Here is a 16,849-nt window from a genome sequence, read left to right as displayed (position 1 = left end):
TCATTTTATCGTCATTATTGTTTATATTAAAAATTCTGATTGACTAATATTATATTTTTTTCTTAAAAATTTAATATTTTCGTGCAAGATCCTCAACCAAAATTTAAACCACCCAACGAAACATGAAAAATTTAATAGATTTATTATTTTAATTTTTACGTCTTCCAAAATTTAAACTACCCAGCAAAATATGAACAAGTTAATAGATTTATTATTTTAATCTTTTTGTCTTCCATAATTGCAAATAGTTTCGGTTTCGTGAAGCAACATGGCAACATAATATTGTGCCAATTGTGATATGGCTAATAGGGGTGTGCACGGATACCGAGTATACCCGGAACCAGTTGGAACCTACCCGGTAGGGTAGAGTTCGAGTAACTCGTATTGAAAATATGGTAGAGTCCGGATAGTATTTGCGGCTGCCTACCTCCCTTTCCCTCTCTTCCGCTCTCCGCCATCCCTCCTCTCATTATTGTTGACATCCGATCTCTGCAACCGCAACCTCTTACCGCATCCGCTCCGCATTGCCCAACTGAATTGAAAGAGGTGAGAGTTTTCATTTCTAGGGTGGGGTTTCCTAATTTTGTCGACTTCTTCTGGTTTGGTTGATTTCTGATTAATTGTCCCCTCTGATGGTGATGGAACCAAATCTCGTTGGGTTTCTACTGCTCCCTTACCTCCACTCTCGTCTCGGTCCTTGCTTGTGCCTTAATCCCGCTTCTGATTTAATTTGAGGTATTGGGATCTCAAATTTGTCTCGATCTTGCTGGACTTTGTGATCTTGGTCCTTTGCCGGTAAAATAACGCAGTTAATTGCTCGAATTTGTAATGAGAAGTACGATGACAGGTAGCTTTTTTGCAATTGATTCCTTGAATGTTTCGGAGCTGGTTTGTGGAAAATAGGTAATGATTATGGTTTTATCTTCTTTAAATATCGAAAAACAATTCCGTAGGGTGGTCACACGTTGTTGATTCAAATAATTTGCGGTGATTACTAATTATGGGTGTGATATTTTCGGTTTTATTTAGTGATATAAAAAAATTAACAGGTTCCAATAGGGTACCCGAAACCTGTGGTATAATACAGGTTTCGGTTCCAGGATTCAACAGGATAGGATTCGGTTCCAAAATCTTGGTACCGAACCCTTACAGGGTAGGGTCTGGGTATCGTGAAAAAAACAGGGCACCCGAAACTGATCACCCCTAATGGCTATTGGTAATCAGACAAAGGGTCTCGCAAGGAAAAGCCTCATTTGTCCTACGTGGCCCTTCCCGATACTTTGGCCCGCCTTTTAATATTTTATATAGATGTATAGATATAGATTGGTGTTTAGTCTCAGTTTAGAAAAATGAAGATTCCTTTTTGATATGTAGGCAAATGAAAGATTCAAACTGCAGAATTCAATACATCTTTACTGGTTGCAGTCATCTTGTTATATTCCTCAAACCCGAATTATTGAACGACATGGCATCATCGAATGACAAAAGGTTTATGTTGTAATTGAAAGAGTACGGCGAAGACTGAGGAAGAAGTGGTAACATCCATAATTAATTAACATCGGGCGGCTCTTCCTGCCCACCTATTCAAGAATCTGGTCGAAAGCATGCGTTTAATTAACACTGAATTCTCCACATCCCTCAAGAATGATCTTCCGAATTCTGATGAGCCAAACTTACAAAGCTTTGCTTAAATTTACACCTGGAGTAATACAAGAAGATCTATGCACGAAGTAAATGCAGGCACTTCAGGGATAATTGAAGCCTCGGTTTAACATTACAAAAGATGAGAGATTTTACCATTTACAACACGCTAGTCAATGATACACAGAGTTTCATTCCGGTTCTTGTTTCTGTTTTCAATTTCTTAAAAATAAAATAAAATCAACTAATACTGAATCACACTTTACAAGATCTGACGAATTATAAGAGAAAGAAGAGCACGCATTGTAATGTAAGCCCAGCGAAGCGGAAAAGGCAATGGAAGTATGGGGAGATCCTCCGAGTTTTCCAGATCTAAATGGCCTCAGGGCGGTCCCTCACTTCACTCGTCTTTCCCTGAAAGCTCCTGCATCTTCTTCTGCCCCACATCCACAAGCGAGGTCAAGAGAGCTTCACCCACCTGAGAAGCATCGGCTTTGGAAGGGTCATCATTCAGAGACGAGTAGACCATCCAGGCATGGTCCAGCTTACGAGTGGGCTGGACCACCAATGAGCCTGGCACCTACGCATTGCAGCGGGTCACGAGCCCATCTCTCTTCTTCCCGTACTGAGCCTGGATGACCTGCGCACATGCAGCCATTGCTGCACCAAGGGGAATCACCACGGGCAGCTTTGTGGGTTGGCCCAGAGGCAGTTCCGCATGGGCCACATGGGATAAGGAAGCTACTACTGCAGGTGAAATGCCCGCTTCTGTGTGGAATGACAACACGGGGAGTTCTCTGGGAAGTTGGTGTTTCGAAAGGAACTCCTTCTGCTTCTCATAAGTCAAGTCTATCAAAGCTTGCATGTCGCCCTACAGAAGAACCACGGCATTTGTAAGAAATAAGGTCTGCTACTGCTAGAAGACAAGAAATGGCTTCTAAGCTGATCTAGACTAAGTTGAAGCATATGTATGTAATAAATAAAGAGGAATAAAGAACATACATCATTGTACTCGTCTGTCTCCATGTAATATCGATTAATTATGAATTATATGGATGTAAATGCATGGATCAATAGTCTTTTTGAAATCGCATATGACCATGGAGGAGCAATATGGAGGGTGAACATGTATTTACACCCTGAACTTAGTGTTTAGACCACTCCGTACCTACTACCTAAGGTTCTACACCAATTGACATCCTACAGTATTATTAAGTTTGGGCTGCTTTGCACCCTCGATATTACATGATCACGAAGTTGAAAAATTCAATATTTTGCTTTTGGTTACCTGCATCCAAAATCTTCTTTTGAAATCACCAGCTATTTTCCCATGGAAATCGTGCACAACCGGGAGCAGGAAAAACATGATCGTTTTTTTTTTCTTTTTTCCTTTTTAATGGCTTCTTCAAAGTCTCACGGATTTGACATAAAGCGGTACCAAGATCAAAACTTTGTAAAAAAATTTACCACATAAAGAAGGATTATGTGATCTTGTTCATGTTGCAAAGTGGCGAAAACTAAAATTTTACAATGCGAATTGGGCCAGCATGTGATCTTGGGATGCAGGGTAATCAAAATGATGAATTGTCAAACTTCAGGGTACATCATATAATTGCACCAAAACTTAAGAGAAATAATGTAAATCCCTTCAAAAAATGGTCATTACGTAATTCAAAGCTTAATGTGCCATTTCTCCTTTCAGGGCCAATCAAAAGATCAATAGATTTAGAAAGCAAGTACCTTGATCACTTTACATATCACGATTTCCTTGAGTTTCCTTAGACTGACATAATCACCGAGCTGCCCCTCTCGAAGAATGTCTAAAGCTACAGGGGTCCCACCATATGGACTCTGGGCTATTGCCAACCCAGCAACCTTATCTTTCAGCGCAGACCAGTACAATGATAAGGCAGCTGCGCTGTCTATCCCCCCCTTTGCTATGCCCGAGTAACATCACACCTTTGTTGAAGGCCCAATAAATTTCCTCAATGTACTCTTTGATCTCTCTAGCATTTTTTTCAACTGAAGCCTGTCCAGAAATTTTTTCGCCAAAGCAGTAAAGATGGAATGTTAATCATGCAATATTAGCAGAGATAGCTTCACAGGTATAAATATGTATACATCACTTGCATACTAAGCAAAAGAAATCCGAGATACCTCACTGTGAATCTTGGCAATATGACATGCCAAGCCCATCTTTGGAAAAAGCCATCTTCGTCTTTACAAAATACATTGGCCCATGATTACTGAAGAGACCTGCCAACCCCATGAAATAGCCAAAAACAGTTGTACCACAGGCCAAATGCTTCAAGCTTCTACGAGTATATATATTGAGCATTTCTTTCAGAGGAATAACTTTTACATGGTAGAGATGTCTATCTTCCTGTTAATGCAACATCTTGACCACAGTGTCCATTTTTATTTATACATCTTACAAAAATTTCTTATTTCAGCAAAAATGCTCTCCAAAAGTTACAGCTCTAAAAACCCAACAATCGAATTTTTAGTACCCGAAGAAGATGTCACATCATTCAGAAATGTCAGCTGCTCCTAGCAATAAAGGAGTCATCATCACTAGATACAGGAAACACAAAAGGCTGGTTTGATCATGCTAATAAGCCCTGAATCTCGACATGAAAACCTTTCTTCGTCCATATAAGGACGTCCAGTGACATGCTTGCTTACTTGGAGGACAACATTTCAGTAATGTGCATTACTTGATGTACATTATTGAAAGATACTCTTTAGAAGCATCCCCCTCTCAATTAACATAATAGGTTTTGAGAGATGGTTCAGAGATTTCAAGTGTCTGCCCAATAGTCACTGCTTTTGGGATGTTAGTAATCTTGTAGATTGATCGGCAATGTCTTTTGCACCCTTTTAAATTCCTGTCGGTGCTTTAACACAATGAACACATATATTGGTGGAAGAACGGAAGAGAGGCTTTGCAATTTACAGCATGGCAAACTATGAATGAGTACCCTCTACTATGCTTAGTAAAGTGGTTATACTTCTATGCCATTAAACTTAAAGATAGTTTTCAAACCAAACTATAACTCCTACGGGCTATTACAGAGCATAATTGTGAGACAATCAGAGATCGGTACCTGGAACTAACAGGTATACCAGTGATTTTGGTAGTGTGTGTATACCATGCCTGACAACAAGCGAAAATGTAATCAGTAACATTCATGATGAAGTAAGGCAAAATTATGTGGATATTAAAAAATGTGTTACCTGATGTTATCGAGAATTATGTTATGCTTTTCAGTCCCATCTTCAACAGGAGGTAATTTAGGATCCCGTCAAAGCCACCCTATGTCATCAGCTGAACCTCAAACTGTCCTCCGCGCACGCTCAATAAAGCTGAAAAATGAAATCACCGAAACATTCACTGAAACAGTACATGTTATCAAGTACAGAGTCTTAGATAATACATATGTCCGTGGCTCCATCTATAAGCTTATGCATTTAGGTTAGTCACCAAGTGGTCATTTATTATTTCAACTTTTATGTGAGCTTGGATCTGATGACCAGGCTCACTCATTTGCCTTCCACTTAATTTAATTCGTCGCGTTTTATTATTTTCTCAGCCTACACATAGAGGGACATAAATTTAACACATATATTATCACTAATCCTATAAACCAAACATTAGATGACAGTCTTTTGAATATCTTGGATAGAACGTAACCTTTATTTTCTTTTTTTATGAATAAAAGGAAAACCATGAAGCTCCCAACTCTGGGATACAATTCTAATAGAATATAATTTTTGAAGCATGGATTTTATTAAACAGTAACCGACAAGTCTGACTAATAGCCTTCCATGAAAGACATTCGTAAGCATCATCCAGCAGAGCAATACCCCTGAAAAATGGAAATCCCATTCCCAGTACTGCCTGATGCCACAAGCATTGCAGAAGAGATTGCAGATTAAGTACTTTCTATATGCCGGAAATTTAGTCTCAGCAAATGAAAACAAAAGAGTGATCTCGGGAAATCTTTCAAAGTTGAAACTTGGGTACAACAAACACCAAATTCGCAAGAGAGAGTAGGCATTCCATGGATGAAACAAGAAAACCACCTGAGTAATCTGTGAAACAGCCAGTTAGGTATGATGCTGTCTGTGAAAGATATGATGCAGCTTCATTCAGAGATGGCATAGAGGTAAAAAGCTGAGGCAAAAGTCCATCATAAGCAGAATTTTGTGCCTGAAAATCAAAATATAGCCGCTGGTCAATTTCCTGGATTACACTACAGAGGCAAACCTGAAACTTTGGAGGTGAATATAGCATTCAGTGGGAAAGGAATGACTTAACTCACTGAACAAAAAAAGGAGATACTTGTATTAAAATCCAAATATAAGAAGAAATATTATTTTTCCAATTTAGTCACTAAACCTGTTACCTAACTTTCATAAAGCACACATAAGAAAGCAGATGGTAAATGAAAAAATGTAAAAAGAAAAAAAATGCTCAGTTGAGTGAAAACCCTTACATGCGCATGACAGGATAAACTAAAAACCCTTACATGCGCATGACAGGATAAGGTAAACTTAGCTACCATATGTTTCAAAATGCGATAATAAATGATCTAAAAAGAAAAAATGAGATGGACGAGGGGCTGCGAAACAAGATATACAAGGCATACAAATATAAAGCAAAAGATTAGACTTACAACTAATGGAGCACTTGGATCTCCTTGGTTTTGTCTCCCATCTTCCATTTCTGCAACAGTAAAATACTTTCATAATCATATTCAGGCGAAGATGGTTACAAAGAAGCATCAAGATGCAGCCACAGCATAAATGCCACAACAATTGCATTTCAGCTACTATCTGACTTTGTAGCATGGTAAGATGAAAAGCAATGAACTCTATGACCATCAGATTTGGAGATAACCTGGCATGATATTTAATTTCATTGTAATTTGGATGCTTTTGTAAGTTGTGAAATATTATCATGAGATCCCACCTATCAGACAAATTTTACTGTCTAGAAGTTTAAACTTATGCTTTCTTACCTATGTTTCTCGTCATTGTGGCCAGATACCAATTGGCCAAAAACAGAGCCAAGTTATCCTACCGCTTTTAACTAGCAATGAACCTTACAAGATTCTACTGACAGACCACAGCAAGCCCAAAAATCAGAATAGGAAAGATTTTCATTTTTCACTAATTCTAGCAGTTACCGTTCTCCAACTTCAATTCCATCACCTCAACCATATGATCCTACTTAGTTAATATGGTAACTCTGATCATATCGGGATAATCAAAATTGAGAAGCAGAGCATTTCTTGCCCCTCTAACTGACAAAGTCTCCGCACATTTCAACTTCCAAGCATAAGAATCAACTGCAGCAACCAACCAACTCTACCTCTACTTCCTGCTCCATCTGTAATCCATTGAATTCCTAGCAGATGGCAGCTAACCCCGATTCATCAATAGCACAGCCATGAAAGAACCAAACCGAAAACCGACAGCTTCCCACATCCGACATGATCGCTAAACTCGCAACAAATTAAACTTTCCCCACACCGAGAAGTTCGAATCATACAGAGTTCAATCAAAGTTCAAGAGACGAACAAAGCAATCAATAGAGATTCAGAAATTGGTGAAGCAAAGTTCCAGTCCGTTCCTCACCTGATATGTCACCGATCTGCGCATCGAACCATCTTCGAGACGAGGATGAGAAGAATTACTTTAATGTCATTTTATTGTCTTCTTTTTTCCCATCATAAAAGAAGCTTCATCAGTGTTTTTTTTTTTCTTTCTTTCTTTGAGATGAAACTGACATTAAGTTTGGATTGATGTTAAATGGTATCTCAATAAGACTTCATTTCTTCATGTAAGTGGTGAACGCAGACAGTGGTAGGCAGCGGCTGCAGAGCCTCATATGGCAGCCTGCCTTCTGAGTCAAATTTGGGATCATGCATATCATATGAATATTAAGCTAAAAAAATAGCAAATCGACAACCACAAATGTTGCTGGTTTGCAGCCAAGTGATAACTTATTATCTATTTCAGTGTGCACCACGATATCCTGAATTTCAATGGGCTCCAACTAATCCATTTAGAAACAGATTGGCCCACTTAAGGGATAAATGTCTCCAAATCATGGATTTTCTCCATATATACTCAAACCCAAGACCTTGCTGGTGATAACTTATTATATCCTTCAAAACATAACAGAGTCCATGGAGTGGAACTATGAAATGTTCATTTAATCATAAGAGAGATGCAATTTTTTGCTGTTTTATCCATTGATTTCTAATGAGTTTTAACAACTACAGAATTAGTTCCATAAAATAGATAAATTTTGACAGCATTCAACGAATAAACAGTAAAATTGTCAACATTTGGCATCTGCAGACTTCTCACTCGTTTCAATCAGGTATATGTCACGAAGAAACCGAGCACACACGAGAATCTCATAATGGAAAAACACTGCACTATACGAAGGCAGAACTAAGCCAATCTTTGACTAATATGGCAACCGATCAGGTGGGCAAGAATGTAATTACAAGAATTAGATTTCTTTGAATCAGTCTACAGTATAATCGAAACCTTCTGTCACCTTTCCAAAAACTTTTGTAATCAGACAATGATAAGATTGCCCTGCTGCTAATGGTGTGGAGGTGCTTCAGGGAAAATAAAGAAATCTCACTACCCCTCTAACCTTCGATCAGCCTCTTTAATAGCCCGGACAAGATGCTCTATCCGATACTGGAGTTTCGCATTTTCCTGGGCAAGCTTTTGTGCTTCTCCAGAGAGTGTTTGTGTCTGCAATGCAGTACCGAAGATTACCATGAAGTTTGCTCACAAATACCCACCTAGAACGACACCTTAGAGGAAAGACTGGGGATAAATACCTTCTCTTGTTGCTAAACGAGCTCAGACTTTGCAAGTTCCAGTTCTGATTCGAGTTGACTTATCTAGTGCGATCCCATCTCCTCAACCGGATGATGGTGGAGACCGTACCCGCGACTCCCTCTCCCTAAGCATATCCTAACAACCTCAGCTTCCCGCAGACCACACTACAGCACCTTTTGATTTTGCAGAACTCGTTCGCCTTCTGGGGTTTTCCTGAGCAGTGAGAAGTTTGGAGCTTTAATTGCTTTCGTCTCTTTCTATGGTACATAATTGATTGTTTTGTTTTGATGAGTCTTCTACTAGTTTTCTTCTCTTTTTGTGCATTCTTGTTTGGCAGGTTACTGGAGGTGGAATTAGATTAGTGTCTAAGCACGGAACTCACAGATTGGCTAATATATTTTGCAACTTATGCTATCAATCTTGCTATCATCGCAGGATGCTATTGCTATTATAGTAAATCCTTGCTCGTTTTTCTCATGATTTTTCGGTTGCCTTGCGCCATGTGGTTGCATGTTACTTCTTCATGAAATGAGATTGGTTATCGGGTTTCAAGAGCGACCCAGTTACGCTGTTATGAAGTTTCACTCGTCCAATCTATCTATAAAGGATTGGGCTTTTCGGCTAATGACAAAAAGCTGCATGTCAGTATATCTAAAAGCATTATACGGTTAAGTAATACACCATTACTGGTGTTATAGGAGGATTTAGATTTGATAAGATCCGAAGATTCAATATATGAGGCATTTGAAATAGGTAGCCCTTGATCAGAAGCTGCTATGTTTAGTGACATAAGAACTGAGTTTCCATCAGGGCTTTCATAGTGATTCATACCATGATAGACGAGATGAGTTCATTCTGCAACTGAAAGCATAGTTCTTTCCAATTTAAATCGTTAGCTATGCTTTCGACAATGAAACATGAGATGTGCACATACTTCCTTCTACTTCTGCAGGAGTCCGGGAATCTGTCAAGAGTAAGTCGCAGAGCATATTCTAATGAGTTTGCGGTTGCAGTTATAAAGTCTGAAGACCAAAAACATCCTGTAAAGATGAAAGGCAGCTGCGTATCTTTTTTCCCGGTGACATGCCTCCTATTGTTTGATATTTGGTAATTGCTGGTGAAGAAAACACAAAGAAGATGTTACTATCGTGAAATTACTCTTGAATAGAACATCCTATGTATCGATATCGTTATTCCAGATATAATTTTAGGATGCAACTTATATATGTACTCATGAGTCTTGGATGTAACCGTTAATTTTAGGTGAACGATGTAAACTTTATTATTATTATTATTATTACTGAATAACGATGTAAAGTTTATTCTACTTACTAGAATATGCCTTTTGGGATGCAGCTTCTATTTATGACGTTTACTGATCAATATCTGCATGTTGATCAACAATATAAAGCAAAAACAAAAAATCATAATGAACATGACCAATAACAAAATTATCATCATCCTGTTTGGATAAAATCAACCTAATCGAATCTACACTATTCAAAATGAGTTCTGATCTCAGCTGTGATTCCAAAACCATTTTCATCACTCTTTCTCCCCAGCAATTTGAAAATGCACTATTCATTCATCTAAAACCCAAAACGCCGCAAACCATGTTTGCTTAGTCCATAGCAGAAACACTAACAATCCATTTGATTTCAGAATTAAAATTTTGAAATTGTAACTGTGATTTTAATTGTGAAAAATGACAAATAAAAATGAGCCGTTGTGGACCCCACCTGTTTTGATTATGTAGATAATTGATTATAATGAAATTGCATGTTTTATAATCTATGGGGCCCACTTGTTTGTGTGTTGAGTTAAAGTGAAAGTTAAAATTTTAAAATTTAATTTTGAAATCAAACGAGCTGCAAATAAATCAAGTCTAGAGGGAGAGCTAGTTCAATAGGTTTCCTGAATCAAAGAAAAGTAACATCACTTTGTTCTCCAAATTCAATTCTGGTGACTGCTTGCTACTGAAGACTGTGAAGCCAAACCAATTCATTCGTATTCAGGAGTCGACCTTTCATGGCTTGCCTCTCTCAACTTCCAACCCATGTGCCTACTACGACAATTGAAGAAGAGTAACATTACAAAATTCACGGAGTTTGATTGGTGAAACAAAAGATTATGACCTCGTATAAGTAACACAACAATAAAAACAAACTTCGTATGAGTAACAAGAGGACGAAATTCTCACCGACAAATGCGAGAGCGTGTGGCTATAAGGAAAGCCGTTAGGCGCGTGGCTGTAAGCACAACGGATGACGCCGGGGTTTGGTCTTCGGGGAGCAGAGGTCATCGAATTGTGGTCGGGGGAGAGGGCTAGCAAGTCTGGTCTGCGCCCACGTCTGGTTGTGCACGATTTAGTCTGGTGGAGCGTGGTCGAGGAGTTGAGGTCGCGGGGGCTGGTCTGCAGAGGAGACATCACGGTGCGGGTGAATTGAGGGAGTGTAATTATGCCACAATCTTATTTTTTATTTAGATTCTTCTTCTCACAAGTATTTCAATCAGTGTGACGTTCTTGCCATTTATATTTTGACATGTGAGAGATGCGTGATCTTCTTTTGGCCATAAATCTCACTGGAATTGGAAGTAGGTGGCACCTTACTTATTTTCAGATTAGGTCAGGAGGCACTTTGCAATATTTTGAAGGTCAGGGAGCAAACCCAAACGCATCCCCCTTAGTTCGGGAGGTATAATGCCTTTTACTCTAGATTAATTGAGGATTTGGATTAATTTAAGAATTGTATTAATTTTAAGTAACATTTAATTAATAATTATATTATATTAATTAATTCTAACGTAGTAAGAAACTGAACGAAGATGTCAGAAAAATCTTTCAAGTTTCAGCAATACAATAATATTTCGTATCAATGATAATTGTTTTGAACGAAAATAGCAAAAAGTTTCCATATTAAAAAAAAATTCATTTAGTATTTAGGGATTTCTCATGTGCGAAATCTCGAATGAGAAGTATGAAGATTTTTTTGCACAAGAACATTGTTTTATCCTGAAAGATTTCTTGTACGAAACTTTTGAATTAAAGTACAAAAATTTTTCGGACGACACATATATTATTGATTACTTTAGAATTTCTCTTGTACGAAAGCCTAAATAATAGTACAAAAAGATTTCATACAAGAAGAACATTATTTTGTATTGAAAGATTTCTTATACGAAACTTTAAATTAAAGTACAAAAAGTTTTCATATAACATGTATATCATTCAATACTAAAGGATTTCTCTATTACGAAATCCCAACTAAGAAGTATGAAAATGTTTTGCACAAGAAGAATATTTTTATTTTCGTACCAAAGGATTTCTTATACGAAATCTTTGAATTAAAGTACGAAAATTTTTTTGGACAACATGTATATCGTTTAATATTAAAAGATTTCTCTTGTACAAAATACAAAGTAAGAGTACAAAAAGTTTTCATACAAGAATAAAATTATTTCGTAGTGAAGAACATCTTTACGAAACCTTTGAACTAAAGTACAAAAAGTTTTCCTACATTATCAATATCATTTACTACAAAAGGATATCACTTAGTATTGATGGATTTCGCTCGTACAAAATCCCAAATAAGAAATACAAAAAAATTTTGCACAAGAAGAATCGAGCAACAGGAATGACCGAGACTGCAGACAATCGACTGCAATACTATGGGCAGCCAACTCCAGTTAAATGGAGGAAGATGACATAAACCTCAGTCAGTTATATGAACATCCATGTCATGTGTGAGCGAATATATATTTAAAAAAAAAAATATCGGCATTTTTCAGTGTCTTTCACTGGGTCTACTAACTATCCCATTAAAGTAGAACATAGAGGAACGAGACAACTGATGAGTACCTAACAGACAGTTGATTGCAACTACGGCATGACCACAATGCAGCAAAATGGACCTCAGCCATCAGACTCACATGCTAAGACTAAAGATGAGCTGAATGCCTGAATATGTGAAGTAGAAGGCGTTCCCCTTGATCAGCGCAAAGACATAACCCATGGCAGAGCTTTCCCAAATTGCTACTCTGGCTCTGGGCAGCATAGCATCTCACCAGCCTGGATCCACCCTGACTCCTCAGCTCCACGGGATGGAATCTCGTCTCTATCTCTGCCCACCTAATGAATTCGTTGCGGATGATCTGCGCAAAATATCAATAGCCAAGATCGATGCAGAAGGTAATGGTTCTCTTATAAGTGTTTCGCATTTTCACGGATCAGTTTTGAAACTTTGTCGTTTAAAGCACTAAGGGAGATTATCATATATTGACAGCTCAACAAATTAGCGCAGAAGCAACATAAGAGAGAGAGCTTCTAGGAAACAATACTCGATGATAATGCATATAATGCTTATAGGAAATGTTCGGTATACCACGGCTCCGCTTTTCATGTAGCATTGCCTCATTTGACCATCTGAACTGACCTTAAAATCTTTTTGCAGCTTCACGAGCTTGAGAAAAACTTGAAGGCAAAGACCGCCTTGTCTTTGCAGAACCTGTTTCACCTATATTATCCAATGATGAAGATACTAACATACCCGTTTGTAAGTTAGTATACATTTTCATTTTCTTAACTTTCACCTGCTATCGTGAAATCACATATGCTAGAAATTGTTTTTGTATTAACATAGATAAGAGAAAGTTAAAGAAAAAGAAATATATACTATCGTAATTCTCAGGGAGTGTTATTTCTTTTCTTTTGTCTCTATGGCCTTGTGTTATATCCCGAACGAAATAATGAAGAAGAAGAAGGACGTAATCGAAGGAGATTCGAGAGGCAGAGGAGAAGAGCAGAGAGAAGAAGAGGAAGACGATACAAAGCAAAATTTGATATTTCTCTTCCCGGTTTCATTCCCTGATGTTAGCAATGAAAGATACCAAGCAAGAGCATTCCATTCCCCATCCTGGCCTCTTGGGCTCGTTCCCTATTCATCCGAGCTCATGGCAGACAATCTGCATTGGCTAATGAATTACATGGACAAGTAAAGAAAGTGTATAGGAACTCCTGAGAGTGCAGATCACGCAATTGACTTTTCAGAGGTACTTGAACACATATTTTCAATAATCCGATGGTCCGTAGAAGTAATTTCAGGCCATAGTCAGAATGACAAACGCATAATAAGATTTGCTTAACAGACGTACATAGTGAAAATAAAATCTACGTTGACCAATGGATGCATTAGACCCTTATTAGTGTGAAAAATATGCTAAGATAAAACATTACGAGACTCCATGATCATCCCCTGTCCGACTCTGCTTTCCGTTGCACCCAAGATTTTTCATTTTATCTGTCGTCTCTTTTTCTTAAATTCCTCCAGATTTTTCATTGACCTTTCCAATTTTTTTTTCAGTGCCTCTATTTCTGCTTCTTCACTGGAAATTTGTCCATCCAGTTGCTTGATCATAAGGTCTTCCATTTGTCTACTTTTCTCTGGATCTACCTGGAGCCGGCAATGATTTATATTTAGTCCCCTCATATTATTCGGATCGGAAAAGAAATACAGTTCTTAGGCAATATACTATGAATTTGTGCAACAAATTTTCTTAATTTCCAAACAAAGGTCTAGGACTAGGAGTGGCTTCTTTTTACTTCTTCAGGTTTTTCCAATCATTGTTCCTTTCCTGGCCGGCACAGAAATTAAGATCGGGATGAGCCAGAGAGAGTGATGGCTAGCTACTTGATGCTTCGGAGAATGAGAATGTGGTGAAATTTTGGGATGTCGGGCTTACCTTGGGGATGACACAGTCGATATCAGCAGCATAATTACACTCCTCGCAATAATAGACACCAAGTTCTGGGTCCCTGAGTGTCTCACACACGTCACAATATTGCTCCTCATAATCGTAATGCTCATCAACAACTCTATCACGGAGCACCAGCGGATGGAAAGTGGAATTCGTGTTTAGCAGAAGGGGGCAGAGGCAAGCAATTGAAGTGAAGATTATAGTTGCACGGAACACAGCGGTAGAAGTCAATCCTGCAGTCATTGTAACACACATTGCACTGTGACCTGGAGAGTTCGTGGCCTATCCTTTCGAAATATGATAGGCTGTGCTCGTGGCGCTGATGTTTCAGAGTCGGCCTTCTCATAGCACAACGTGCATGGAACTGGATCTTACAATAATCACAATAAAAGGTGAATCCCCAAGGGCTTTCCAGACACGCAACGCAAGGATTGGATTTGTTGAGTGGCTCAGAAGAAAGGAGGAGAGGATGCTGTGGGTGAATAGGGAGTTCTGATTCACGTTCTAGATCAGCACATGTTTTATGGATTTTTGCGCGGCAAACGTCATCTGTACAGACGTAGACTGGACCTTCATCAGGGCACTTGCAGCAGACAATATCTAATTCCCCTAGCCCTAGCTGCTCAGCTTCAAAATCAAGGCTCATGGGGTGTTTATGGAGACGCTCACTGTTAAGAGTTAATTCCTCTTTCGTAGCAGAGAGAGTTTGGAGAGCACATGCCGCATGAAGGCCAAAGCCACAGTCTCCACACTCGAATCCAATGTCACCCTCATAACCAAAGCAAAAGGAGCATTCAATCTCTTGATCTGGTTGGTAAATGAGAGGGTGGTCCGGATGAAAAGGGTGCACAATCTCTTGTGTCAACTTGGCCCGCAATGGGTGGAGCAAGAAAAGGCAGTCAGGGCAACCGTAAAAATCACCGGATATCACTTCCCCGGGAACATCACAGGTCGCAAGAAGCTCAGGTTTAACATGTAAACGTGTCAGTTGGTGGGGGTGGGAAAAATGATGGATCTGATCTCGCCTGTCGTCTGTGCTACTCTGATCATCTCGTGGAGGAGGATGCACAAATACATCAGCACAACCCAGATCGAGAAACAAATCACATTCTTTGCAGCGGTATGCAAAGCTATAGCTACACCTGCAGACATTGCATAGAAAGCTAGGCTTGGAATCGACAAGCAAGGTAAGCGGGTGCTGTGGATGGAGAGGATGATTCATTATCTCTCGGGGTGCCAGAGCGCAAGATTCGTGCAGCACAAATATGCAGGCACGGCAACCATAAACGCGACCGGAGATCCACCGTTCGCATGCCTTGCATTTGATAGAATTTGGCACATCGACGTGGAAGGATGCAAGAGGATGGTCGTGAGCAAAGTGCTCAATCATCTCCTCCTCGTCCTTATGCTCTTCTTCTTCAGGAGGAGGGAGAGTTGCAGCTGCACATCCCACATGCAACTCTATTTTACAGGCATGACATCCATAGTAATCAGCAAGTAGGCTGGAAGGACACCCATAACATGGTGTTCTCGCGGAAGAATCCCAGCATAATTTGGACAATACAAGCGGGTGCTGTGGATGAGAGGGATGTTGAATCTCGGGAGGCAACTCGGCGCACGACTTGTGGAGGAAGAACTCGCAGTCTATGCAATGGTAGGCCAGACCTTTCACGGAGAGCCTACAGATGTTGCATTCCAAGCTGAAACTTTCGCTTAGCTCTTGAAAGATCAGGGCATGTTTATGTTTGGGATGCTGAAGAAGGCTGGGGGTATTAGCAGTCATCCTTGAGACAAAAAAGCACAAAGAAGAAGAAGAAGAAGAAGAATAGAGCGCCTCAGTCTGATCTAAAAGGAGCAGGGGAGAGTGACACAACCGCTAGCTTACATAGCTGCTGGGTACATAGAACAAATTATTATTATTAATTTAATTTAATATAGTGGGCGGCAACATATATTACTTTGACTGGAAAAAGACAAAAACAAGCACAAAATTCAAAGAGAAACCCAAAACTCTATGCAATGCATTGCAGGGCAGCCACTATTTCCTAAATTAAATTAAATTAATCGGAGATAAAAAAAAAATAAACAAGAGAAAAAAGTCAGTTTGCTCCCTAAAGTTTACGCAGCCTCCAGTTTAATTGATGCGATTCCCGCCAAGAATGACGAGACCCGACAACTAAAGGAACCCAAGATCGTTCCACGATCAGATTTGATTGACGAACCCTCGACCCGTTGTTTACGACAAAAACAAGAACCTTGGTATAACTGACCTCAACCCGTTGTTTAATGCGAAACAAGAACCTCGGTATATAGGAAGACGCCACAAACGGTAATGGAAAACCGCTTGATAAGTCGATGAAGACGCCACAAACGGTGGTGGAAAGCCGTTTGATAAGTCGATGATGAACGCCACGGAAATTTCCGATAAGTTCGATTAGTTCTTCAAGAACCAAAGAGAATACTCTCACAATTTTCTGAATGTTCCTTTCATTAAAAATTGACTAAGATGAATATATATAGACATAAAGTAATCCTAATCTGATCATATCTCCTCCTATAGATAAGGAAATTAAAACCAAGA

General features: G+C 39.2%; 1 protein-coding gene, 2 long non-coding RNA genes and 1 pseudogene across 3 annotated transcripts; all 4 read right to left on the bottom strand.

The window, feature by feature from the left end:
- Window positions 1-1,644: 1,644 nt before the first annotated feature.
- LOC116209078 lies at window positions 1,645-5,530 on the bottom strand (annotated as a pseudogene).
- Window positions 5,531-5,768: 238 nt separating this feature from the next.
- On the bottom strand, window positions 5,769-6,439 carry LOC116207325. The gene is made up of 2 exons (XR_004156904.1): window positions 6,321-6,439; window positions 5,769-5,854 (listed from the first exon to the last, which is right to left on the bottom strand). It is a non-coding gene; the product is annotated as an uncharacterized LOC116207325 (long non-coding RNA).
- Window positions 6,440-7,927: 1,488 nt separating this feature from the next.
- LOC116208850 lies at window positions 7,928-10,972 on the bottom strand. The gene is made up of 3 exons (XR_004157142.1): window positions 9,346-10,972; window positions 8,514-8,727; window positions 7,928-8,424 (listed from the first exon to the last, which is right to left on the bottom strand). It is a non-coding gene; the product is annotated as an uncharacterized LOC116208850 (long non-coding RNA).
- Window positions 10,973-12,228: 1,256 nt separating this feature from the next.
- LOC116207356 lies at window positions 12,229-16,095 on the bottom strand. The gene has a single exon (XM_031540265.1). The coding sequence runs from the start codon at window positions 16,049-16,051 to the stop codon at window positions 14,390-14,392; it is 1,662 nt and encodes a 553-aa protein (XP_031396125.1). The 5' UTR covers window positions 16,052-16,095; the 3' UTR covers window positions 12,229-14,389.
- Window positions 16,096-16,849: the final 754 nt, after the last annotated feature.

This window comes from Punica granatum, chromosome 5, assembly GCF_007655135.1.
Source record: "Punica granatum isolate Tunisia-2019 chromosome 5, ASM765513v2, whole genome shotgun sequence".
NCBI classification, from domain to species: domain Eukaryota; kingdom Viridiplantae; phylum Streptophyta; class Magnoliopsida; order Myrtales; family Lythraceae; genus Punica; species Punica granatum.
The sequence above is the reverse complement of the archived record's forward strand: the minus strand, read 5'-3'. Positions and strand labels throughout refer to the sequence as shown.

Coding starts and splice junctions, on each gene's coding strand:
- LOC116207356 (XM_031540265.1), bottom strand. CDS start 16,051: ATGACTGCTAATACCCCCAGCCTTCTTCAGCATCCCAAACATAAACAT.